The sequence below is a fragment of the Carlito syrichta genome, unplaced genomic scaffold (assembly GCF_000164805.1).
Source record: "Carlito syrichta isolate Samal-C Ts95f unplaced genomic scaffold, Tarsius_syrichta-2.0.1 Scaffold287760, whole genome shotgun sequence".
Classification (NCBI taxonomy): domain Eukaryota; kingdom Metazoa; phylum Chordata; class Mammalia; order Primates; family Tarsiidae; genus Carlito; species Carlito syrichta.
Window position 1 is genome coordinate 277,913 of NW_007231856.1, and position 27,376 is coordinate 305,288.

At 41.4% G+C, this 27,376-nt stretch overlaps 1 protein-coding gene across 1 annotated transcript in view; it reads left to right on the top strand.

The window, feature by feature from the left end:
- Positions 1-1,798: 1,798 nt before the first annotated feature.
- The window catches only part of CASR (calcium sensing receptor), a 33,375-nt gene continuing 7,797 nt past the window's right edge, over positions 1,799-27,376 (top strand). Inside the window, 4 exon segments of the mRNA XM_021709937.1 lie at positions 1,799-2,041; positions 5,549-5,855; positions 9,889-10,773; positions 26,190-26,420. Of these exon segments, the coding sequence (XP_021565612.1) occupies positions 1,857-2,041; positions 5,549-5,855; positions 9,889-10,773; positions 26,190-26,420 (1,608 nt within the window). The 5' untranslated portion in view covers positions 1,799-1,856.

Sequence of the window (27,376 nt, forward strand, 5' to 3'; positions counted from 1 at the left end):
GCACAACCGAGGGGCTAAAGTAGGCTGAAATCCAACCTGTGTTCTACTCAAGCTATCACCTTGACACCTTGACTGTGTGTGCCGGAGAAGGAGCTCTTTTGTTCAGTCACACAAAGACTACAGTCCCCACTCATGCCCCACAATTAGGAACACCTGAAAGCTGAAAGATAAGTCGATGTTTTCCAGGCTAAGTTTAGGCCAGAGGAACCAAGGAGGGGAACAGCACGTGTGAGGTCTGGGCGTTGTAAAAGCCTGATGTACTTGAGGAAATGAAAGGAGTCCAGTAAGGCTGGAATGTGAAGTTCAAAGACTAACAAGAGTGAGACTGGAATAGTATTCTTGTAGCCAGTATTGTCTATGGGCTTACTCATTACACAGTCCTGATGGCTCTCCATGTATTATTTTATTGAGATCACAGAGTTTAAGTGACATGCCCAAAGCCATGTCAGGAAACAGTGGAACTGTGATTCAACACCAGGCTTAATTCCAGAGCCTGTCCTCCAAACCACTTGTTCTGTGGCATCCAAAGATTTGCAAAGGTACCACAAAGTAGCAACACTGGTGGCAGGAAAGCCAGTTAGTAATAGTTTCAGAAATTGAGGTGAAAAAGTGATAGTGAACTGAAGATAGCCTTGGAAATGGTAAGGAGTAGAAAGATACCGGAGAGATTTAGGAAGTAGAGTCTACAGGGCTTGGTGATTGTTTGACTATGGAGGGCAATGATGAGAACAGGGAAGAGGCAAGGATGACTCCTTATTTTGTGTCTCTGAGGATGGCATGTAATCTTCAGAGCTAGAAAACAGCGAGGGAGGAATAAGTTTAGAAGGGTTGTGAGGTTAGAACCTTCTAAGTTGAAAGTGCCTGTGAGACATTCGGGTGGAGATGCCCAGTTGACAGTTCAGTGCTTGGCCCTGAACCTCAGGAGGGGCCATATATTTAGCTGACATCACTTGAAATTGGTAAATGACCAGCAGGCTGAGCAAGGGAGGGTGTAGTGAGAAGAGCAGAGAGAGCATATTAGACTAGTCATGCAACAGCAGAAAGACTTTTCCCTAGATCCAGCTGGTGATCTTTGTAAAACATTATCTGACCCATGATTTATCTGAATCCTGTATAAGAACTGTTCTTAAAAGGCTTATGGAGTGTCATATTACAAACTGGAACTGGATACTTACACAAAACAAGGGGGCTATTCTAGTAAAGAATGAGTGGTCTTTTTGACATTTCTGTTTGGTTCAAAGTCAGAGTTAAACTTACATATGACTCATTCTTTATTCTCTGTGAAAACTGATGTGCTGGATAAAATATCATTAATATTACTATAATAAAAGGAGCTGCTGCTAGTAAGCCAATTTTATTCTTCATTTATGAAGAAGATGGCCTCTTTAAAAAAATATGGCCTCTCATAACTGAACACAGCTTTTCTCCAATATGAGCGATGAATAGTTTTCTTTCTTACATAAAGTTCTATAAATATGTGACTCTAAGCCAGGCCTTCTCAACCTATGGCTCCTAGCCCCTTCTAAATGGAAATCCTGAGCCGCCTCTGTTGCAGTCATCACAATAAGATGGGATTTAGGTTTAGTCGAATCCATTTTGTCTCTCTTTTCTTTTAGAAAGCATCACAGATGGTCTCTACATGATGTGGCTTCCGAAGACTCAAGGACCACCTACCTTACACGTCTGCAATAGAGAAGGCAGAAATGGAGACTCAGACACCATGGCTTCTATCCTGTTATTAGTCACCGTGTAGACATGTGTTCCCACGGCAGGGAATGAACTGAACTTGGGGGAAAGTTCTGGGGGCCCCCAAACCATTAACATCCTGTGTTTCGCCTTGGAGAGAAGGCGGAATCATGGCATTCTATAGCTGCTGTTGGATGCTCGTGGCTCTTGCCTGGCACACCTCCGCTTACGGGCCTGACCAGCGGGCTCAGAAGAAAGGGGACATTATCCTCGGGGGCCTCTTTCCTATTCACTTTGGAGTAGCAGCCAAAGATCAAGATCTAAAATCGAGGCCCGAGTCGGTGGAATGTATCAGGTAAGAGAAAGAGTCCAGTCCAACAGTCTGTTTTCTTCTAAGTGGTTGGAGAAAAGTGACACCTAACCCAAAATAACTTTTAAAAACTTGGTTCTCTCTTTTTAAAAATGATGGTTAGTAATTATGCTAAAGATAATTTTCCTCCTCCCTCCTTTTAATTCTAAAGACTTTTTCAGCCAGGCACTGAATCCCAGCACTTTGGGAGGTTGATGCAGGAGAATCACTTGAAGTCAGGGGCTCAAGACCAGCCTGGACAACATTGCAAGACCCTTGTCTCTACAAAAAATAAAATAAAATAAAATAAAAATTAGCCAGGAATGGTGGCTCAGAAGACTGAGAGGGGAGGATCACTTGAGCCCAGGAATTTGAGGCTGCAGTGAGGTATGATTGTGCCACTGCACTCCAACCTGGTTGACAAAGCAAAATCCCATCTCTAAATAATTAAATACAGATGATTCTGTTGCATTAAAAAAAATTTTTTTTCCAAAAATAAAGTGTGAAGGATATTGAGTAGAAAATCTATGGCCTGTTAAAGCATCTGCTGGTGACCAAATTATCATTCACCTGGCAGCAGTGTCATTTAATGAAAGACTAAGTACCTAGCAGGAAATGTACTGTAGGTCTTGCAAATTTGAGCAGTAAAATACCCCATTGACCTTACATGCCCCAGTGGGCAATAATACCTGAGTGCTGGCTGCCTCACTCTTTTTTTTTTTTTTTGGAAGGAATTTAGAGTTGAAAAAAAACCATAGTAGTTGGCATGATCCAGCACCTTCACATTACAATCCACAGGCTGGTAATGTAAGTAAGTAATCCCAACACTTTGGGAAGCCAAGACAAGATGATTGCTTAAGCTGAGGAGGTCAAGATCAGCCTGGGCAACATATCAAGACCCTGTCTCTTCAAAAAAAATTTTTTTAATTTGCTGGGTGTAGTGGCATGCACCTGTAGTCCCAGCTACTCAGGAGGTTGAGGCTGAAGGATCACCTGAGCCCAGAAGGTTGAGGTTGCGGTGAGCCATGATCATGCCACTGTACTCCAATCTGGGTGACAGAGTGAAATCCCAACTCCAAAACCAAAATGCAATCCATAGCATTTTGGAATCACTCTCTTTAGGAAGTCTTTCTCATAAAAAATTGATTAAGCCCCCCAAAGCCTCCCAAACCCCATCTCCCCCTCCCATAACACAATACATCTAAGTCTCTTGGACACTGCCTGAAGCCATTTGAAGACAGCTAATATATCTCATCAAATTTTTTCTTCTCCAGACCAAATAGTCTGTTTTCCCATTAATTCCTTCATGACACGCTTCCCAGAGCCCTCACCATCCAAGTTGTCTTCCATCTATCTGATGCTCCTTAACTTACCAGGACCCTTTTAGAATATGGCATCTTGAACTAGGCGCAATAACTCTTTCTTTCCTGACTTCTGCAGAGTACGATGGGACTGCATATCGCCTCCACCATTCTAGACATCAGAGACCATAACAGTGCCCTAAATTTGACCCATCTTCTGAGAAAGACGTGCAACTTCCAGAAGGGATCCGGCACTTTCCCCTGATCTTCCTGATAGCTGGGAGATGAAAATCAAAACCAGGACTGTTCCAACAAAACTGGATTTCTGTTCATATTCTAATGAGAGCTAGTAAATTAGATAATATGTTTACTTGTCTCTTATGAATGCAGGAAAACTAAGTGCAAAATTCCCCTGATGCTAATTGTATCCTTCACATAACCGTGTGGACAAATACTCTCTTTGTCGTGCCCTGCGGTACAGAGACATGTGTGTGTCACGTGTATACAGACCTAAGGTCAACAAGAGCTGTGTCCTGAAATCCTGCTTTTTAAAATTATATTTTAAAAAGATAATAAAAAGCTGAGGTGAGTGGATTGACTGAGCCCACGGGTTCGAGACCCACCTGGGCAACTTGGAGAGACCTCATCTCTACAATAAATAAAAAAAAAAATTAGCCGGGCATGGTAGCATGCGCCTGTAGTCCCAGCTACTTGGAAGGCTGAGGCGGAAGGATCGCCGGAGCCCAGAAGGTCAAGGCTGCAGTGGCCGGGAGCGGCCACTGCACTCCAGTCTGGGCGACAGAGTAAGACTCCAACTCAAAAAAAAAAAAAGATAATAAAACCAGTTTGGCAGTATAGACGTTTAATGTAAAGAAAAATTCTGCAATATATCTTAATAAATTTGCAAGTTTAAAACAAACAGATGAAGGAAACATAAAGAAAACAATAAAGAGAAAAACGAAATATTAAGTTAGACCAGGAACTTTGGGAACCTGAACAATACAAGGAAATATAACAGGTTGTATTTCTTGTCTCCTGTCACTGAGTTCAAGTAAGGAAACCCACAGTATAAAGGGAGAACCTATCAAGTTGTTATGTTTTTTTCCTTTGGACACAGATACACTGATTCAGCACATCTATTGAGCCCTCACTCTGAACCAAGTGCTGGAGGAGTGAAAACTATGTCACTGATCCCATTTCTCTTGTTAACTTGCTTGGTTTTTTTAAAAATAATGTTATTTTTGAAGAGCAATACATGTTCATTTTTTACTGTAAATAAGTCAGAGGCATACTGTTTTAAAATTCATTCTTCTATACCCAGAAATCGCCATTGTTGTGCACCCAAAAATAACCACCATGTGTGCACCGACTTCATCTGTTTGTTGGGCTTTTTTAAATTTACAAACATTAGTTGATTTATTTATCTTTTCTCTTTGATCTCCAAGAATGTTATAGTCTAAGTTTGTGAGTGCAAACCTGGGCACCCACATATTCATATCCTAATCTGTTTATATTTTCCTTCATCCTTTTTCTTTGTAAATCTATATATTAATTTTGTTAAAATACCTCACATCAGCTATTTCAAGTTCTTTGCTAGAGGAGGCAAATGCAAATTATTCAGTGAATCACAAATAACAATTTTTGTTATTATTATTATTTGAGTCAGGGTCTCACTCTATCGCCCAGGCTGGAGTGGAATGGCACAGCCATGGCTCGCTGCAGCCTTGACCTACTGGACTCAGGTGGTCCTCCCACCTCGGCCTCCCAAGTAGCTGGGACTACATGCATGCATCACCACACTAGGCTAGTTGTTTGATTTTTTTTGTGGAGACTAGGTCTCACTATGTTGCCTAGGCTGGTCTTGAACTCCTGGGCTCAAGAAGTCCTTCCACCTTGACCTCCCAAAGTTCAAGTGCTGGGATTACAGGCCAGGCATGAACCACGGTGCCAGTCAACAGTCTTTATTATTATTGCTTCCTGACTCTGTGTGGGGCACTTTGCTGAAGATTTTGCATAATTATCTCATGCCATCATCTTCAGAGCCACCTTTTGAGGCATGTCTTAGCCCCATTTTACAGGAAGGACTTTTTAATGAGCAGAACACAAAACCAAAGAGTAGCAACAGGGCCATGACACAAACCCAGCTTTGCCCAGTCCTTAGTCTGATAGTTGACCAGCAAGCCTCCCATTTTCTTCCACTTCTTTCTTCCAGGTATAATTTCCGTGGGTTTCGCTGGCTACAAGCTATGATATTTGCCATAGAGGAGATAAACAGCAGCCCGGCCCTTCTTCCCAACATGACTCTGGGATATAGGATATTCGACACTTGCAACACCGTGTCTAAGGCCTTGGAGGCCACCCTGAGTTTTGTTGCCCAGAACAAAATCGATTCTTTGAACCTTGATGAGTTCTGCAACTGCTCAGAGCACATCCCGTCTACTATTGCTGTGGTGGGAGCAACTGGTTCGGGCGTCTCCACGGCAGTGGCAAACCTGCTAGGCCTCTTCTACATTCCCCAGGTATCGCGCCTTCTTAGATGGGGCACTGGGAGCAGGGGTCAGAAGAGGCAGGCTTGGGGAAAGTGCCATGCCCAGTGTCCACGCGGCTTTCTATTTTCCTGTCTCTGGCACAAAAGACATTTTATTTGGTCGGTGTGTTGTATCGTAACCATCTGTGGTTTCTGAGACTCCAAGTCAATGATGTCAGTGATACTGTCACTCCTCTTCCAAAATTATTTTACACATACCTTGTATAAAACTTGTCTTTCTTTTTTTAAAAGCATTTATTTTTGCACTCCATTCCTTAGTAAATGGCCTTTCTTCTGCTTTTACTAAAAGGAATGAGATTATACCTTTTAGTATAATCTTTCAAACCCAAAATATCTGTTCCCTTAAAAATCTTTGCTTCTCTACTGTCTGGATGAAAGTTTGGCTCAGAGGGAAGCAGAGCATATTTTCTCACAAAACAAATAACTTAAGTATTGTCTTGCACATTCCAGAAATGGAGACTACACTATTGCATTCAACAAATTTACAGAATGTATAGGGATAAGCAGTCTCCACCCTGCAGGAACTTGGCTTAGGTAGGGAGACGGTCACCTTTTCAAATGCTACAGTTCATTGAAACAAGTGCTTTAATAAACATTTATTCAGAGTTGCATTTTTTTTCCACCAAAAAAAGTAAATTCCAGATGCCATTTTATAACCTGCTCCCCCCTTAACACTATAGATCAAGCCTTTTTATTCAGTTTAGTGTTTATAAATCTATGACATCATTTTATAATAATGAAAAGTTGGAAACAACCTAAATGTCCGTGGATGGGAGAATCAGCTCGATTGTGATGCATCCCCTATATCAAGGGTAAATTAAATTATGAATCACACCTTAATATTTTTAATCTTTAAAATTTGTAAGAGTACCTTTGATAACTTTACATTCTATATTGAGAGAGCTCCTTTTTGGGGTGATAGCCATTATCTCTTTATATATGTGTGATTATAGAGAAAGTGTTATCGTCACTTACCAAATCCTTATTTCAGGGGATGGAAGGTGTTTCCCATGGGGAAGCCCTAGCTTTGTAGCTTTTGTGCCAAAATCAGCTGACAGAGCCCATATTAGCAAATGTGTTGGGCATATTTAAACTTGGCATATTGCACAGTATTATTGTAAGTACATACGCAGTTAAAGTCAAATGTTTACCCCATGGCCAACAGGCATAAGATGTAATTACCATCAAATAAAGAAACAGCTGGGCTTGGTGGCTCAGCCTGTAATCCCGTGCTTTGGGAGGCTGAGGTGAGTGGATTGCCTGAGGCTGCGGGTTCGAGACCCGCCTGGGCAACTTGGCAAGACCTCACCTCTACAATAAATCAAAAATTAGCCGGGTGTGGTAGCGCGCGCCTGTAGTTCCAGCTATTTGGAAGACTGAGGCGGAAGGATCGCCGGAGCCCAACAGGTTGAGGCTGCGGTGGCTGGGAGCAGCCACTGCACTCCAGTCTGGGCGACAGAGTGAGACTCCAACTCAAAAAAAAAAAAAAAAAAAGAAAGAATATGAAGGGGAAGGATTTAATACTTTTTGGTTTGGATGAAAGATAGGTTACATTGAATTTGAATTATGACATTGCTGAGAAGACTATCATGATTATCAATGAAAGCAATATAAGTTTATCTTTAGCAGTGGTTCTCTCCCACGGCTGCATGTTGGAATCACTTGTGGAGCTTTAAGAATACTGATACCAGGTCCCACCCCGCAAAGATCAAAGTTTAGTTGAGCTGAGATGCAGCCTGGGTGTCAGGAGTTTTGAAAGCTCCGGAGGCAATTCTAAGGTGGACAGAGCTGGAAATCACTGTAGGGTGGGGTCACAGGCTCAAGAGTGTTTCTCATGCCAGCCACGCCACCAAGTGGATGGAAGAAAGCAGACCAGCTGAAATAAATGTGGTTAGAACAGTTTTCTGAATCATTCGTGAAATTCTCCCCTCTTACAATAAAAAATTTTGTGTGTTTTAAGGTTTCTTTTTTGGTGGGGGGAGGTTACAAAGTGATATTTATCCCACTATATAGTTTACTTCTTAAAAACTGGACAAATGCTGTAAATATTTTTAAATATGCATTTAAATTAATATAAATACTTTAGTTTATTTAAATATAAATATTTATAATATTTCAAATACACAAATATTCTTAAGAGTATATATCTATAAAGGATATTTTTGTTTTAAATTTAAAACCCTTTTTGGCTCAGTTTTCAAAAGAAAAATCATGAAGCAAGCAGTAATGTATGAATCTTAAAAATCGTAGGTTTTGCATTTGCAAAAACCTGATTCAAAAGCCTACTGTTTGAGTCTGCAAAAAGGGTTCTCTAAAAAACAATAACATCAAGCAAATTACTTAATTTAACCACCTCACAAACTTCTATGGCAGTGCAAGAGTGGCTTATTCTGATGAAAGGAAAAAATGATCAATTTCATATTATAGTTTTTAAAATCAAAACTTAGTCAAAGCAAAGTTAGCCCAGTTTTTTCACAGACCAATGCATTTTATGTTTTTAATGTAGAAACCATCTGTTAGTAAGGAATATATTGTAAATTTTTATTTAAAAGCATCGGACATAGACAACTAATTGTCTCAATTGGTGAAAATATTAAAGAGGCTTTCCCCCAAATTTTTTCAACTTGTTTTCTTAAGAAGTTTAAAAACTCTCTGAAAAAAACTAGAGTTGTGATGTTAAACACTACTTCATTTCCTAGAAGAAATTCATTTAAGTGTAAAAATGTTTTGTCCTTTAGAAGAAATGGTCTAAATAACTGGAACTTCCTAACCGCTGAGCCACAGTGACACACAGAGTGCTATGGGCCAAAGCCCACCCAATCAAAGATATCATTCCCCTGATGCTTTGGGATGGCTAGGTGGGACCTAGATGGTTGGAGCACTCCCCACCAGGACCAATCAGCCTCCTCCATTTACTTCATTTTCTTTGTCGTAGTGGGGAAAAAAAAGTTGGGAGACTCTGAACTAGCTTTATATGGTATTGGAATACTACTTCAGGCAATGATCTCTTAACATCAAAGGCAAGGCTTTCTTCCCTTGGTGGTCCACACCCATGCTCAGATGGAGAAGTGGCTATATCTTAGAGAGGGGGAACATATCAATGCAATTTCTCCAGGTTTCTTTTCAGCCTCTATAAGACCCACATCAAAAGCCTGTCAAGTAGGCTCAGTCATTACCTGCAGCTGAACAAAGGACAGGGCTCTGGGTGGTTGAACCACTGAAAAGTCAGGAGAGGAAAGGATGTTTTTATGATGATTAATGATGCACATAATTGTTACCATGATGCAGGGGATTGAGCTTCTTGAGCCTAAATGGCTAATTGAACCTAAAAAGAAAAACAATTCTCAAAATGCCTGCGATTGAGGTTACCTTTACCTAAAGCATGGGGGAAGAGAGGTAGGAGAGGGAAGAGGTGGGGACTAACTGGAAGATGGGAAGAGAGAAATTAGGTAGAACAGGAAAAGGGAACTCCTTGGGACTCTTCTGAAGAGCCTTAAGTTTACAATCCATAGAGAACCTAACTCCTTTCAGAGGTGGGTTATGGACACAGTGTGCATCACAGTTAAGGGAAGTTAAACTGTTCAGACCAGACCCTGGGTCCAGTAGGTGGAAGATGTGTATGTGGAAATATTATAACCAATGAGGCAGCACAGAGGAGGTTAGAAGAAACATAAAACAGTGAATAAAGACTCTCCTTGAAAGGATAAGTATTCCCCACTATTGTTGGGTAAATTTTATGACCAGATCCATTTTTGAAGGTAGCATTGTGAAGGAGGACCCATTAGGGGTTGGGATGCTCCCTCATAGACTGACAGGTGTTTGGGAGCTCATGCTGGAGTGGAACAAATTCTGGCTGTCCTCACCCTATTATTTTGCCCACAATGAATCCTGTGTTTGATAAATGAGATGACAGTAAGCTCAAAAAGCCACCTCCGATATGCCTTGAAGCTCACCCAGCACCTCATTCTCTCATTCACTCATTCTGTGTTCTTGGATCTTTCCAGGTCAGCTACGCCTCCTCCAGCCGACTCCTCAGCAACAAGAATCAGTTCAAGTCCTTCCTGCGTACCATCCCCAACGATGAACACCAAGCCACCGCTATGGCAGACATTATTGAGTATTTCCGCTGGAACTGGGTGGGCACGATTGCAGCTGATGATGACTACGGGCGACCAGGGATCGAGAAGTTCCGTGAGGAAGCCGAGGAGAGGGACATCTGCATCGACTTCAGCGAACTCATCTCTCAGTACTCTGATGAGGAGGAGATTCAGCAGGTGGTGGAGGTGATCCAGAATTCCAAAGCCAAAGTCATCGTAGTTTTCTCCAGCGGCCCAGACCTCGAGCCCCTCATCAAGGAGATTGTCCAGCGCAACATCACCGGCAGGATCTGGCTGGCCAGCGAGGCCTGGGCCAGTTCCTCCTTGATCGCCATGCCTGAGTACTTCCATGTGGTTGGAGGCACCATTGGATTCGCTCTGAAGGCTGGGCAGATCCCAGGGTTCCGGGAATTTCTGCAGAAAGTCCATCCCAGGAAGTCTGTCCACAATGGTTTTGCCAAGGAGTTTTGGGAAGAAACATTTAACTGCCACCTCCAAGAAGGTGGTAAAGGACCTTTACCAGCAGACACCTTCCTGAGAGGTCACGAGGAAAGTGGCGGCAGGTTTAGCAACAGCTCCACCACCTTCCGACCCCTCTGTACAGGGGATGAGAACATCAGTAGTGTCGAGACCCCTTACATGGATTACACACACTTGCGGATATCCTACAACGTGTACTTGGCGGTCTACTCCATTGCTCATGCCTTGCAAGACATATTTACTTGCTTACCTGGGAAAGGACTCTTCACCAACGGCTCCTGTGCAGACATCAAGAAAGTTGAGGCTTGGCAGGTGCGTCCTTCACTTAGCTAGCAGTTTATGGTATAATAAAATAGAGTCAGGCTGACCCAGGCAAGAAAGATAGTGATGACATCAATGAAGACGATGTCTAAATGAGGCTACCTAAATGTATTCAAAGTGTCTTTTCAAACATCTTGAGCAACTGACTTCTACAATTGACTCCTACAAATTAAATTGATAGTAGTTTAATTTTATTCTCTATCTAAAGTCTTGACTCAACTGTTCTTTAGTCCAAGTGATTCAAAATAAGTATGATCCCTAAAAGTTTTCAAATATCCCAGAACAGATTTGGTACTGAGTGGAGTATTTTTCTAATGTCTAAATTAAAGATATTGTTCCTTTGTAGAGTAACAAGGATCTGTGGAATACCTATTATATTTCATGTGGTAAGGGATATAAAAATAGTATTGGTGTGTTCAGCTACCACTTTGCCATTATATTACTCACAGCCTGTGCTCAGCCAGCCAGCCAGTCAACTAAGCAGAAACTTAGGTCACAAGCAAATCAAAGGGATAGAAAAAAGCTCTTAAGAGGATTTGATATTAAATGTTTCAAAAAGAAGCATTGAAGTTGTTATCCTAGAAAAAACTCAGAAGTTTAGTAGACTTCCTACATTCATTTTATAGTTTAGTCTTCTTTTGTATTTTTGAATTACACACAGGAGAGTCATTAATCTTTTTCATTTTGTAGACTTATATCCAGCATAGCTATTCAGGACTTTAAAATGTGCCTTGTTTTTTCCATCAGACTGCATTTGACACTCTTCTTATATTTTCCTCAGTTCAAACTGACCTATCAGAGAGAGGACATGATAGTGACAGAATGCATGAATTTAAATTGAATGACCCAGCCTCCAGTTCCCCCATTCCTTAACTGTGTGATCCTAGGCAAGCCACTATTCTAAGTCACAGAGTCTTCCTCTGTACAACAGACCTAATGTCCAGCCTTCTTTCCATTCAAGGTTCTTTTGATGATGAGATAATATACGTGAAAGCAATTTGTAAACCTTCAAGCTCTAAAAAGATGTGTGATTATTACAGTAGGATTTCTATACACCTCTAATTAATCAACTAGGCAAAAAATGATAACCAGAACAGCGTTGTATACAGAAACCAGCTACCACGGACCCTTTGGGAAAGATACCAAGAAGCAGAGCTTATACAGCTTATGTTAGTCCTTGCAAAGATTCTCCTGAGAAAGAGGGAGTGACTGTTTAGGCTGGTAGAATTAGTCAGAACCTGCAAGTTCTCAGCCCTTGTATGGGAAACTCCCAGTGTCACTGTCAATGTTGGCCAAAATGTCTAACCTCTGTGGGATAGTCAAAGCTTCCTTCCTCACACTGAGCCCCTACTCTGGCAAAGACGCAGAGGAGCTCTAATGAAAGTCAAAGACTATGAAGATTTCAGGAGCCATGATGCTAAGGTGTGGGGTTTTCAGTAAGAGGAATAGAGGGACAGTCTTTAGGTGATAAATACTCTGGTCTTTCCTCCCTTCCCTTCCATGTCCCCTGCAAGAAGGACCTAGCTCTTGAAAAGCCTGCAAGACCAGGGTGTGGTTGAAGGGAAAAGAGACTTCCAGTGGGAAACTTGGCAGTTCTCTTCAATGACTCCTCTCCCAGACAAGGAAGTAAATCCAGAGAATCAAGACCTGAACTGGGCCTGTGAGAAAAAAAGCCATGAGTTAAGCTACAGTCACAGTTGGGGCTTTTAGTTGTATAATAGAAAACCCAAACCAAACTTTCATAAACAACAATAATAGGAAATTTAGTAGTTCATGTTACTGAAAATCTCAGAAGCAAAAATTCTAGATATAACTATGCACTTTCCTCTCCATCTTTGTTCCTTATTCCCCAGGGCTAGCGGTTTTCAGTTTCTGCAGAATCTTCAAGTTCAAACAATCCTTGCTGCTGGAACCTCCTTATTTCCCAGGATCTCTTGTAAAAGTCCCAGAAATCATGTTTATCAGCCAGTTCAAGGTCACGGGCCCATCCCTGATGCTAGGAGTCCTCCCAAACTACATAGACTGATAGTAAGGAAGAAGCAGATTCCCAAAGGGAAATCAAGATGCTACTGCCAAATGGTGGAAGAGGAAGCATGTAAAATGTCCATTGCACACCCACCTCACCCTACACTAGGCCAGGCAAAGATATGTCCTCCTAGTTTTTACATGGTCTGGCAGAGTTCATCCAGGAGAGAGCACTGGTAGGAAAGTGGGATCAGAGCTTGAGAGAGGAATGACATGTGGGTATTGACCGGTTTGTCCTGTGTGCTTGCCATAGGTCTCCTTTGAACCTGAGGTATCCAGGCTGTGGGGTAGGCCTTCTGGAATTTAAGATCTAGGCCATGTCTCTACCTATCAAGAGATAAACCAGCAATTATTCACTCATTATTAAAACCTATCTGGAAAGCTACCACTTATAACCTACTCTGAGTGTCTCTGCCTGATGCTCCATGCTTGCCTTCTCTCAATTCTTCCCTTAAATGCAACCTACCTGACACCTGCCCACAAATCACCTATTAGTTTTTGGCTTCTTTGTGTGTAAGACATATCACACACCAGAGGGTCATCAGTTTTTATCTGTATTATCATTGTCCACCACAAACTTTTAAACGTTTTTCAAAATTCACTTTCCCCTGAAGTCTTGTTCTTTTTCTTTTTCTTTTTTCTTTTTTTTTTTTTTTTTGAGTTGGAGTCTCACTCTGTCACCCAGGCTGGAGTGCAGTGACATGCATGCTCACGGCCACCCCAGTGTCAACCTGCTGGGCTCCGGTGATCCTTCTTGTGGCCTTTTAGCGTATTTCCTCTAAAGGATTACAAGCACGTGCTACCATGCCCAACTAATTTTTGATTTATTATAGAAACGAGGTTTCACCAAGTTGCCCGGGCTGGTCTCGAATCTGCAGGCTCAGGCAATCCTCTCACCTTGGTCTCCCAAAGTGCTCAGATTACAACTGAGCCACTGAGCCCGGCCTGGAAGTCTTTTTTCAAATCCTACTCCCACAACATGCTTTCTGATAATTCTTTCTTCCTCTCTTTGCTGTTTATATATCTAGCTTACGTTTCCACAGCTCTTCAATGGACTGAAATAGATTCTTATTAGTTAAACTTCTGGTTAAATAAGGATCAAGCACAAATTTTCTTTCTCATGTGAATCTCCCCCCCCCCAAATTATGTCCATCAACTCATATGCCATAAAGCTAGCACTAATAGATAATCTCCTCCCAAGCCCTTGTCACATCCTTCCTCAGCCTTCGCTTCGCTCTGGCTTCTCTGCTGTACTCTAAGCTTCACAAGAGCAGGAACAATGTCTCTATTATTCAACACTGTGTCCAGAATGCCTGACACTGGAATATTTGTAGAATGAATGAATGAAGGAGTAGCAGTCTAGATGATTTGATCTGACAACATTACCTAGAGTCCTTTGCAGAGTCATTCTTGAGTCACTGTGGCCAAGGTATTCAAGGCTCTGATTGGACAGGTTTGGGTCATGTGTCCACCATCAAGTCTGAAGAGAACATCATGCAAGTAAGCACATGATGTAGATCTAGGCCATGTCTCTACCTATCAAGAGATAAACCAGCAATTATTTACTCATTATTAAAATCCATCTGGAAAGCTACCACTTATAACCTAATCTGAGTGTCTCTGCCTGGTGCTCCACGTCTGCCTTCTCTCAATTCTTCCCTTAAATGCAACCTTCCTTCTTTTCTCAGGATGACGGTGCACAAGGCATGCTTCCTACTTTCCCCTACCGCATTCCAACACTCACTGCTCAAAAAATAGGCAAGCATGGTGATAGAACCTTGGTGATAACAGAAGTCAAATGGAGTTGATCTTTCCAGGAATTGCTGGTACCATTGGGGAGTAGTTGGGGGAGGAGGGAACAAATCGGGGTGAGAGCCAGAGAAGATAGAGGAGAGATAAAAAAAAAAAAAAAAAATATATATATATATATATGGCTGAGATTAGAGAAGGGAATTGGATCTGGATCTTCCCTCCACTCTTTGAACAGGAAGTGAGCAAGAAGCAGCAACAAATTATTATAAGTGTGAACGATCCCTCGTTATCTGCATAAGAGTTGGAAGTCCTAGACCACAATAGGGGATTTCTAGTGTCTCTAGTCTTTGACTTAATTTCATTGATGCCACTTAGATTGTGTGCCGAGAGGTGATTCCCATTTATGCTTATAATGAGCAACAATTTGACTTTAAAATCCTTTAGGGGAAATACGCTAAAAGGCCACAAGATGGAAATATTACTACATAAAAGAGTTGGGACCGTCTAAGTGAGTGCATGTCATGTATAGATCTTTTAGATCTGTGTCTTTATCAGTGTTTAGTTTTCTTGGTGAGCCTGTCAGTCTCTTTGTTTTTATATATTGTTGTCTTTGTTTAGATCTTTCTACAAGGTATTTCATTTCTCTTCACCTTCATTTATTCTTTTTATTTCCTCATATTACTCCCCAGATAAAATAAGTAATTTGGAAGCATACCATATTGAATTATAATCCCAAGTAAAATTTTCTATTTCTTTTGTAACAGAACTGTTCTTTTTCTTAAAATTCTAAAAGCAGAAGCATATTTGCACTGGGGCAGATATCTAAAATTGCTAGTAACTTACTTTTTTTTTTTTTGGTGGGTCAGTGATTACCGATTTAAACATTTCCTATCATTGCTCTTAAGGGTGATATGGTTTTCATGTTCATCTTCCCTGTTACACAAATTAAGGGCAAGGTATTATGTAGAAAGTCAAAAGCTCAAATACAAAATTTGCAAGACAACATGCCAAAAAAATATTAAAGATGTTTAAGGAGGTAACTCAGAGATATGACTTAATAAACAAAATACTAGATTGATGACAAATTTTGAGTAGAAAATATTCCACACTCGTGTGATTTTTATTTACATACCTGCAGTGAGGATGAAACTACAGACTATTCAAGTTAGAGTTTGAAGTAAGGAAAACATTAAAACACGTCATTCAAAATGAGCCTTGAAGGATAGGATTTGTGGATATGGGCAAGGATCTGTTCCTTGGAAGAAAGGTCAAATGCAAAGACAAGCACATACAGCAACACAGATAAATCACAGAAACATCATACTAAGCAAAAGAATACAGAATTTTTTAAAAGAGTACATACTGTATGATTTCATGTATGTGAAATTCTGTCTCTAGTGGCAGAAAGAAAGCAGATCAGTGGTAGGGATTGGCTTGATAGGGGCCCCTGGGAATTTCTGGGTTGGTGGCAGTGGTAGTTACACAAGCATATACATTTGTCAAAACTCAGAATTATACACTTCAAATGGGTGCACTTTATCCTATGCAAGTTATACCTCGATTAAGTTGGTGAAAACTAAAAAAATAATGGAAAGTTCCTGGGGTGGGGAAGTACAGGCTACATGCGGAGATCCAGATGTCATTGAGTTTAGGCAGCTTTTCCAGTGATGGCCTCTTGTGTTGCCACAACATTTTACACGTCTCCACCATCCCATTTTTAAAATATGTTCATCTTCTTGACCTAAATCTCATACTACCTTACCTGTTGTAATTAGAGACAGACAACCTAAGAGACCGTCTAATCCAACTCCTGCCCATGAGTAGATAGTATAGTATAATGGGTAAGAGTTTAGACTCTCAAGCCAGACTGAGTTGGTTTAAATGAATATTTGTATACCGAACTCTTAACTGTACCCCACAATTTTAAAACAAATATATATATAATTTTTTTTTAATTTCAGTAGCCACCTAATTGCTTTATGGCCTTGGGCAGTCATTTAGTGTCCCTATGCCTCACTTTCCTCACCTGAGAAGTAGAGGTAGTGAAACTTACAAATTTGTTATGCAGATAACATTAGCTAATACATGCTGAGTGCTTAGGATAGCACCTATGCACTATGCTCAGTAAAAATTAGTCCTGCATATTATTCTTTTACAGGTAAGGAAAATAAGACCCAGAGAGGACAAAATGATTTTCCCAAATGTATATATCTAGCCAGTAAAAAAGTCCAAGTCTGCTCCAGGTGTTCTGCCTTCTGATGAAAACAAGGTAACTGCAAAAGAATCATGTGGCCAGTTTGTCCCACTGGTCGTAGGCCTTCTAGCTTCTGAGATACTGCCAGGTCATGCGATGTTTCCTAGTGAAGACACTGGTCCACAACCTTGAACCTGGGTGTTCACCAGAGAAAACCAACTGTCCTGACACCCTGATCCTTACACAAAGAGAAAGTATAATGTGTAAATAACAGAGTGCAAGCACTGAGCAAGCTGGAGTATATTAAATGTCTCTTCTTCCATCTTGAATATTATTATATTTCTCAGCTAGGCATGGTGGCTCACGCCTGTAATCCCCCAGCACTTTGGGAGGGCAAGGCGGGAGGATTGCTTGAACCTGGAATTCAAGACCAGCCTGGGCAACATAGTGATACCTTGTCTCCACAAAAAAGTTAAAAAATTAGTCAGGCATAGTGGCACACATCTGTAGTCCCAGCAATTCAAGAGGCTGAAGAGGGAGGATTGCTTGAGTACAGGAGGTGAAGCTACTGTGAGCTATCGATCATGCCACTGCACTCAGCCTGGGTGACAGAGTGAGACCCTGGCTCTAAATAAATAAATGTTATTATTATTATTATGTTTCTTTTTCCTAAAACAGTGCTTACTTGGCCCATAGTGGTTGCTCAATAAATACTTGTTCAATAAATTTTTAAAAAGGAGAGAATGGGACAAAGATAAATACTGATAGAGGACAATAAGCTAATGCAGAGATACAGGCATAGATAAGGGACAAGGTGAATGGTTTCAGAGAAGTGGTCAGAAAATTCTCACACGATAAAACCACAATTATTCTCACTTCATACATTTGGGCTGAAACTTACCTCTGTATTATTATGAAGTTAGTGACATGAAGGAAACAACACTTTGAAAAAGTTTTTTTGAACAGTAAATTAGGATTATTAAGGCATAAAGATCTAAAAGCCATTAAATTTTAAATTATCTTTATTTTTTTTTAACTGATGCAAACTTCCTGAGGATCTTTATCAGGGACAATTTATTAGCCTAATTTGTACTAATGAATATATCTTTTTTAAAAACTATTTTTAAATTTTTCTTTTGATCTTTTTATTTGTTTGCTTATTTTTGTTTAAATATATAATTTTTAAAAAATACAGGATCTCACCCTGTCAACCAGGCTGGAGTACATGGCACAATTATAGCTCACTGAAACCTCAAACTCCTGGGCTCAAGTGATCCTCTCACCTCAGTCCCCCAGGCAGCTGGAGGGATCCTCCTACCTTGGCCTCCCAAAGCGCTGAAATTACAGGTGTGAGCCACCACCCCTGACAGTTTTTGAGCATAGAATTTAGATCTCTGTAAATTCAGTCTGTATTAGCTTGAGTCAGTCCAATTTCCCTGGCTAGCGCCTCTAGTACAATGTTGTACACACATAGTGAGAACATGATCTTAAGCATTCAGTCTTTCAGCAAATATAAGATTATCACAGGGTTGAGTAAGTTCCCTTTAATTCACGCATTGCTGAGAGTTTTTATCAGGAGTAAAGATTGCATGTTATCAATGCTTTTTCTATACCAGAGGTGCCAAAAAAATGAATACACAGCTTAAGAGATGTTTGCTTTAATCAGAAGTGTCTGAACACTGGTGGTAACCACTCTGAGCACCTCTTGTAACTGCAGAAGTCAGACATGATTTGGATTCATCTTATTGAGCATTACAATTGTAATACAGTTTTTTCCTTTCTTAAAATGTACATACATTTTTTTGGCACCCTCCATATCTATCAAGATGATCAAATAATTTCCCTTTTGTAGCATGCTTATGTAGTAGGATGTTAAACCAGTTTGCATTCCTGAGATGAATCCTACCTGGCCACAATGAATATTTTTTGTATGTGGCTGACTTTGATTTACTAAAATTTGGTTAAGTAATTTTGCTTTCATGTTCATGAGGAATATTAGTCTATAGTTCTATTGTCTTGTAATATCCTTTTCTGGTTTTTGGTATCTGAGTAATGCTGACCTCAGAATGAGTTAGGCAGTATTGCCTCCTTTTAATTGGTGTTTCTTCTTCTTTAAACTTTTGGCAGAATTCATCAGTGCAACCACTTCGAGCTGGTTTTCTTTGTGAGAAAATTTTGAACTGCAAATTCAATTTCTTTAATAGATAGATTATTCTGGTTATATATGAGTCAGCTTTGTTTGAGTCATTCAAAGACTTTGTCTACATTACCTAAGTTGCCAAAGTTATTGGCATAAATTTGTTTCTAATATTGTTTCTAATGTTGTCAGATTATTCTCATAACATCTCCAGGATCTGTAGTCACTTTTCTCATTCCTCACATCATAAATATGCATCTTCTCCCTTTTTTCTGGTCAGTCTGGCTAGAGATCTATTGATGCACTTAATCTTCAAAAAAACCAGCTTTTGGTTTAAGTGATTTTCTTTTCTTTTCTTTTTTTAATAGGAGTCTCACTCTGTCATTGAGGCTAGAGTGCGGTGGCATACTCATGGCCACCGCAGCCTCGACTGCTAGGCTCAGGAGATCCTCCCACCTCAGCCTTCCAAGTAGCTGGCACTACAGGCATGCACCACCATACCCAGCTAATTTTTAAATTTATTGTAGAGATGCTATCTCACCAAGTTGCCCGGGCTGGTCTCGAACCCCTGAGCTCAGAATCCTCTTGCCTCCAGCTCCCAAAGTGCTGGGATTACAGACATGATGCATTGCACCTGGCCTGTTCCATTGATTTCTATTCTGATCTATATTATTTCCTTTCTTCTGCTTTATTTGGATTTGATTTGCTTTGCTTTTTCTAGTTTCTTAACTCAGAAACAGATGTCATTGATGTAACACTTTTCTTCACTTCTAATATATGCATTGAGTTCTGTAAATTTCCCTGTAAATATTGTATTTGCTGCATACTACAAATTTTGATATGCTTTGCTTTCATTTTAATTCAGTTCAAAATATCTTATAACTTTCTTCTGACCCGTAGGTTTAGAACTGTGTCATTTGGCTTCCAAGTTTCTGGAGATTTTTCCAAATATTTTTCTGTTATTGATTCTTAATTTAATTCCATTGGAGCCAAAAAACATATTTTGTTTGATTTGTTAAATGTACTGAAACTTGCTTTATGACCCAGAATACGGTTTATCTTGGTAAATATTCTGTGTGCTCTTGAAAAGAATGTGTATTCTGCTGTTGTTGGGATGAGTGTTATATAAATGTCAGTTAGGTCAAGTTGGTTGATAGTGTTGTCCAAGTTTGTTATGTCTGTATTGATTTCCTGTCTACTTGTTCTTTCAACTAACACATATGCCACATTGGCCTTATTTTTCCCATTTATCCCCAGAATGATAAAAACTTCATATGGACACTGCTTGTCTACCTAGTAGTGCTAAGTGCCTGTAGGTTTAATGTCTATTTCATTAACCAAGCATTCGACAGACATAGTTTGAGTAGTCACTAAATTCTAGGCCCTCTACAAACCACTGGGGATACATAAAGAAATGAGGTAATCCCTGCTTTAGAGGAACTTGATCTAATAAAGTATGGTATAAAAACTTCTAGCCACAAAGATTCCAGGGTGCTTTCTGTTCTGGATAAGATGTTTGCCCTGCTCCACTCCCTTCTGCCTATCCATTATCCTCCTGCCACATCTGAAGCTAGACTTGCCGTGTGTTATTAATCAACTCTCTGCTATACTATAGTATAAAAACTGTATAAAGATCCAGTCTTGTATTTATAATGACTTTTTTTAATGAAAACTTAGAAACTTTAAGAACACGATTTTTGATTGGTTCCTTCTTCTTTCATATTAGGATTATGGTGGAAATCTCCAGCCCATGCAACAGCAATGCCTAGGACTCGTAGCCGGGGTTGACCTTAGTCCAGTCCAACCAGTGTGATAGATGACCATCTAATTATGAAAGTACCTTGTCTAGCTCCCCTTCTTGCATCTACCCCGGTGTCTGGATCCATGTATCCTAGAGACTACCTTGTTACAAAGGTCCCTACCTGCTGCTGACTGTCAGCTCCACCAGTGAAGTTTTATATGGATTTTTTTAAAGCCCTTCTTTTTTTGTAACAGTTTTATTGAGATATAACTCACATACCATACAGTATACTCATTTAAAGTGTACAGTTCTGTGGTTTTCAGTATACTCAGAGTTGTGCAACCATAACCACAATCAATTATAGAACATTTTCACCACATCAAAAAGAAATCTTGTACCCTTTAACTCTCATGCCCTAGGTCCCCACCAAAACCCCATGCCTAGACAACCACTAGTCTACTTGCAAAAGTCTCTAGATATTTGGACATTTATGGATAGTTCACATAAATGGAATTATAGCATATATGTTCTTTTTTTGATTGGCTTCTTCCACTTAGCATAATATTTTCAAGGTTCACTCATGTCATAACATGCATCGGCTCTTCATTCCTATTTATGGCCAAATAGTATTCCATTGTACAGATGTACTATATTTTATTTATTCCTTTACCCAACTGATGAACATTTGAGTTGTTTTACATTGAATTATTAGGAATAATGTTGCTATGAGCATTTATTAACAATTTTTGTGTGGACTTACATTTTCATTTCTCTTGGGAATACATATGCATAAGATTGGAATCGTTGGGTGGAATGGCAACTCTGTGTTTTAACTTTCTGGGGAATTGCCAGACTTTTTTCCACAGTGGCTGCACTGTTTCACATCCCTCTCCGCAGTCTATGGAGGATCCTGAGATCTCCACATACATACCAACACTTGTTATTATCTGATCCCGTATCTTTTGGATATGAAACCTAGCCTCTTTTGCCCTGTGTCCTTTTTCCTTACCTACTGTATTTCCCCTTGCTCTCTAGCACATACACAATTTTTGAGAATTGATCTCTCTACTGCCCCCGTAACACATCGTGGTTATTCCTAACATGATTTCTTTGCCCATGCTGTTCCCACTGTTTTAACATCATTCTTTCCTCTGGTTTTTGGTCCAGATCTCTACTGTGCTTCAAGTCCGCATTGACCATTGCAGCCCTTTTGTCTCTCTGTCTCCTCTGAATTTCTCCATAGAATTGATAGTCTATAATAATCAGCCCTTAACTATATTTGATCTTGCACTGTTTACTGTTTCATCAAATACTGATGATTTATATTTGATCGCCTAATCCATATGTAAACTCCATGAGGACTAGATGACCGTGTTTTGTGTTTCTGTAACCCATTTCAGAACACACAGAGGATGTTCTATAAATATTTGCTGGTTGATTGATTCCAGTAGTATAAAAATTCGATCTCATATTTATAATGAGTTTTTTACTGAAAACTTAGAAACATTAAGAAATTGATTTCTGATTGGTTCCTTCTTCTTTCAGGGTAGGATTATGGTGGAAATCTCCAGCCCATACAACAGCAATGCCTAGGACTTGTAGCCAGGGATGACCTTAGTCCAATCCAACCAGTGTGACAGATGACCATCTAATTATGAAAGGATCTTGTCCAGCTCCCCTTCCTACCTTTACCCCAATCCCTGGAGAGTTTCGTTACAGAGAACTAGATGACAGAGAAAAGGAGAGAAACGGTGTGTTGCCTGGAATATTAAGAACCAAAGAACTTAAACTTGAATAGGAGGAAGGAAATGTATGCTGACTACTCTAGCTTTACTGCTACGTATGCATTTTAAAGTATTCTTCAAATAAAAGTGATGCTTTTTATGGTTTTATGTTTTTTATTTTAAAGATGTGGGGTACAATTCAGGATTAGGTAGATAAGTGGTCATTGTACAGGTAAAGTTTGGGGCTTTCTTTGGTCCCCACTTCGCCTAGTTTGAGATCAGGTACCCTTATTGATGTTATGTGCCTCCCCTCACCCCCCTGGCAGAGTCCAGCTACTGCCAATCCCTTTCTTAAAAGTGATGCTTTTTAAAAGTATATTTAATGAGGAAATAGTACTGATCTCTGGCAACTGTTTGCCACAGACACTTAAGCAATTTATACTGGAGGCCGGATGGTGTACAAGGAAAGGCACTTACTAGCTGTGTGACTTCTGCGAGTTTCTTGACCTCCCTATGCCTCAATGCAGAGAGTACTAGATCAGTGCCTGACACATAGCAAACAAATAAGAGGCATTTCTACCTCTCCATTCCTCTCATCACCTTTACACATGTTAGAGCAGAGACAGAGCTAGCATGGCATAGGGGAAGGACAGTGAAGACTGTATGATTAGGACAAAACATTCACACCGACAAGTCACTGTAGACACATGGGACCAAGGTATGGAGGGTTTTGGAAGTCACCTAGAAAAGTTTGAAACATATTTCATCTGAACCATGGCAGGCTCCCAGCAGGAAGTAGGAGGGGATGGTTATAACTTAGAGAAGGATGGTGTGGCCATGTCGGAAAGGTTCCAGAATGGTGAGAGGAATGACATTTTGAGGGCTGCAGGATCAGGGCAGCATTAAAGAGCAGAAGAGCTGCATGTTCCTTTTAGGGAAGGATGGGTGTGTCAGAGCAGTGACATGTTGGAGTAGAGACACAAGGCTGTTCGTCACTCTGGGTAGGAGGAGGTCAGGTCATCCCAAGGGCGAAGAGAGAACAGAAGCAGAGGTGGAGGTAAAAGAAAGAGCACATCTAGGACACCTCCTCTCCACAGACTGCTTTATGGACTCAGTAACAGTGAAGGCAAAAATAAGATTAGTGACCATCAGGGAAGGTGGGAAGCCTAGGGAGAACGTGGTAGCACAAACCCTTGGTAGGATTCATTCTCTACCTTTTTTGAGGATGACTCAGCGATTCTGGTTGCAGAACCAGGTAGCAGAGAGTGAGGGATCCCCTCTTCCATAGGCCTGGGACAAAAGCCAGGGTAGCAGTGAGGGATCACAAACCACAGGTTAGGCGAGGCACCCAGAGTGGTGTGCCAGTGAGTGCATGTGGTCTGCACCAAAACGAGTCTCAGAGTTGCCATGGGCAAATCTAAGTGACTCCTTTTCTCTACTTAATCTTCCCTAATATATACATTTTATTTAAAAATAAAGTCAATATGGCTGGGCATGATGGCTCACATCTGTAATCCCAGTCCTTTGGGAAGTGAGAGCAGGAGGATTGCTTGAGGCCAGGGGTTTGAGAGCAGACTGGGTACCATAGTGAAACCTCGTCTCTATAATAAATGAAAAATTAGGCCAGGTTCAGTGGCTCAGCTTGTAATCCCAGCATTTTGGGAGGCCGAGACGAATGGATTGCCTGAGCCCACAGGTTCGAGACCAACATGGGCAACTTGGTGAGACCTCATCTCTACAAGACATCAAAAATTAGCTGGTCATGGTCACGCATGCCTGTAGTTCCCCACTACTTGGAAGGCTGAGGCAGAAGGATTGCCAGAGCCTAGCAGGTTGATGATGGGGGTGCCTTGAGCATGCCACTGAACTCCAGCCTGGGCAATAGAGTGAGACTCTGACTCAAAAAGAAAAATTAGTTGGGTTTGGTGGTGCATGCCTGTGTTCCCAGCTACTCAGGGAGCTGAGGTGGAAAGACTGCCTGAGCCTAGCAGGTAGGGTTGCCGTGAGCCATGATCGTTGTGATCATGTCACTGTATTCCAGCCTGGGTGACAGAGACATCAATTCAAAAAATAAAAATAAAGTCAATATGGATATCAATGTTAAGAAGCAGTGCCATCTCTGGAGTACGGTGGAATATGAGAGGTGCTCTCAGGGTGCTGGCTCGGTCGGTCTGTCACACGCATCAGATTTATGTACATGACAAGTGCTGGGCTGGGCCTCGAAAAGACCAGGTAAAGCCGTTCATTAGATGGACCCAGTCCAAACTTAGTCCCAGTGTCGAATTAGATGTTGGGTTTTAGGTACTTTAAAAATAATGATAAGAGAGAACAGTGTCTCTAAATATCTCCCTGAGACTGCTAAACCTCAGAACAGAGAAAAGACTGCAGAACAGAGGTTGGAGACACCCTGCAGACTTCCTGGCCCAGTCCTTTCACTACAGGTGAGTCCGTGGGCTCAAAGCGGAAGAGTACTGAAGACTTGGGAGTCAGTGGAAGTGAGGCCCTTACACTCTCAGGCTGAGCCCTGTCTTACTCTCACATAGTGCGACACGACACACTATGTGTCAGTGTCAGTGACACATGACAGTCCCACATGAAAGATAAGCTGCCAAGTGCCCACCGCCTCCTCTTGACCAATGTCAGGGTCACATGTGAGGAAGCAGAGCCAGGAGCCCAACAATGCTGCAATGGAGCAGAGCAGTTAGGAGCACAGGCCTGTGACCCTGGACAAGATACTTGAGCTTTCTGTGCCCCGGTTTCCCCATCAATACAATGAGGGTAATAATAGTATTTGTTACAAGGATCAGATCGGATAATGAATATAAAGTACTTAGGGTTGTGCCTCAAAGGTGGTGAAACGACTAGCATCTACAAATTTTATTTTATTTTATTTTGAGTCAGAGTCTGTCACCTAGGTTGGAGTGCAGTGGCCTGCTCACGGCCACCACAGCCTCAAACTGCTGGGTTCAGGAGATCCTTCTGTCTCAGCCTTCCAAGTAGCTGGAACTACAGGTGTGCACCACCATACCCAGCTAATTTTTTAATTTATTGTAGAGATGAGGTCTCACCAAGTTGCCCAGGCTGGTCTCGAACCCATGGGCTTAGGCAATCTTCTCTCCTGAGCCTCCCAAAGTGCTAGGATTATAGGCATGAGCCACTGTGCCCAGCCCACATCTACTAATCGTTAATGACTAGTATGTGCTAGTAATCATTATTATTACTTTTTCTGCAAAGACTTTGTTACCCACAAAGACTTAATAAAAACTTGAGGATGAGCATGACTCTGACAATAGTGATAACCAGGCTCCACCCACAGCCTCATATCTCTCTTCTTTCCACTCCCTGTGTGATTCTTGGCAGCAAGGCACTTGCACAGGAGCAGGACCATAGAGAAGGAGGTGCAGAATTTGCCAGCATTTAGCCATCCTTCCTCTCCTTCCCCAGTGCCCAGCTAAGAATTCACCAGGAATGGACTCTGGCTTACAAGCTGTGCACCTCCCGGGGCACCACACAGTGACAGTGCCCCGGCAGAAGCTTCAACCTGGCCAGTGGCCAGGTGAGATGTATCCCTTTCCCTTTTCCTTTCCCATCTTCAAGACAGTGTTTGCCACCCCACTTACAATGTGAGTAATAAGTAGAACTCATGGCTAGTGCAAACACGGGCCAGAACTTTGGTGTAAATTCGAAAAAGGCGCCTCTTCCTCAGGTTACGTTTCCTCCACTTGGTTTGAGCAAGATATTAATGGTTCGCCGTCTTTGTGCAGCACACAACCTACACAGCCAGTTATGTGGCAGCCCTGTGGCTTGTACTTATTCATCTCTGTTCCTCTTTAGGTCCTGAAGCACTTACGGCACCTCAACTTTACCAACAATATGGGGGAGTGGGTGACCTTTGATGAGTGTGGTGATCTGGTAGGGAACTATTCCATCATCAACTGGCACCTCTCCCCAGAGGATGGCTCCATCATGTTTAAGGAAGTCGGGTATTACAACGTCTATGCCAAGAAGGGAGAAAGACTCTTTATCAACGAGGAGAAGATCCTGTGGAGTGGGTTTTCCAGGGAGGTAGGTGCTATCCACCAGAATACCAGATACCTCCACAAGGGGCAGGAAGCGATGCTGGGCTGTGGGTGGACCTTTGGCTTCACCACTGGACTTCCAAAAAGATGAGTCCACTTCCCTCAACTCGCTGGTCTCTGCGCTCTTGGGGCTCCCTGAAAAATCTGTAAGGGGTTACTGTATAGAGGAGAATCCTCAGAACCTGAGCCCACGCCTTCTCATTATTATTGAAACACTTTTATTCTTTACAAATATGACTCACTAGCTGATAATAAAGTTTCCTTGGTTAAACTTTCCCCAACCAGAGTCAACTACCTATGCAAACAAACCTCACTCAAGTCAGTGGCTGTCAGCCAAGGGTAAGGAAGACGGGTGTGAGAGTGGATGGGGACTGCCTTTGGGGTTGCCACAATGACCAAGGAGTACTGATGGCCTCCAGCACTTAGGGTCCAGTATATGTGGGACATTCTTATATAACAAAGAATTGCCCTCAACCCCAATTGTCAATAACAGCCATTGGGACTGGAGTCCAAAACAGAGCGGATGTCTCAGACTGAGTCACTTGCTGTTATCACCATCATCCGTGGCCTGGATAGAGGTGAATAGCTCAGGGCTGACCAAAAAATCTAAAGGACAATGCATTCTCCTACTATAACAAAGAGGACGCTGCTTGTGACCATGCTTGGCCCCCTTTTCCTGAATTCGCTGCATCTAGAATCCCAGTTGATAACCAGAAGCCCATCACTCAATGGGCTTCCTTAAATATGTCCTTAAGGAAAAGACCCATGATGTGTTGAAATAATGGCTATTCTGTGATCTCGAATATAGTAGCTGCTGAGGTCCCAGATCCTCTGTAAGAACACAGACCCTGGATGGGGCGACCTTTTTAACTCTCCCAGGAAGCCTGGATAAGACTCATCACATTTCTCTTTGCATTGGCCTTTTTATTGTCACATTTGAAC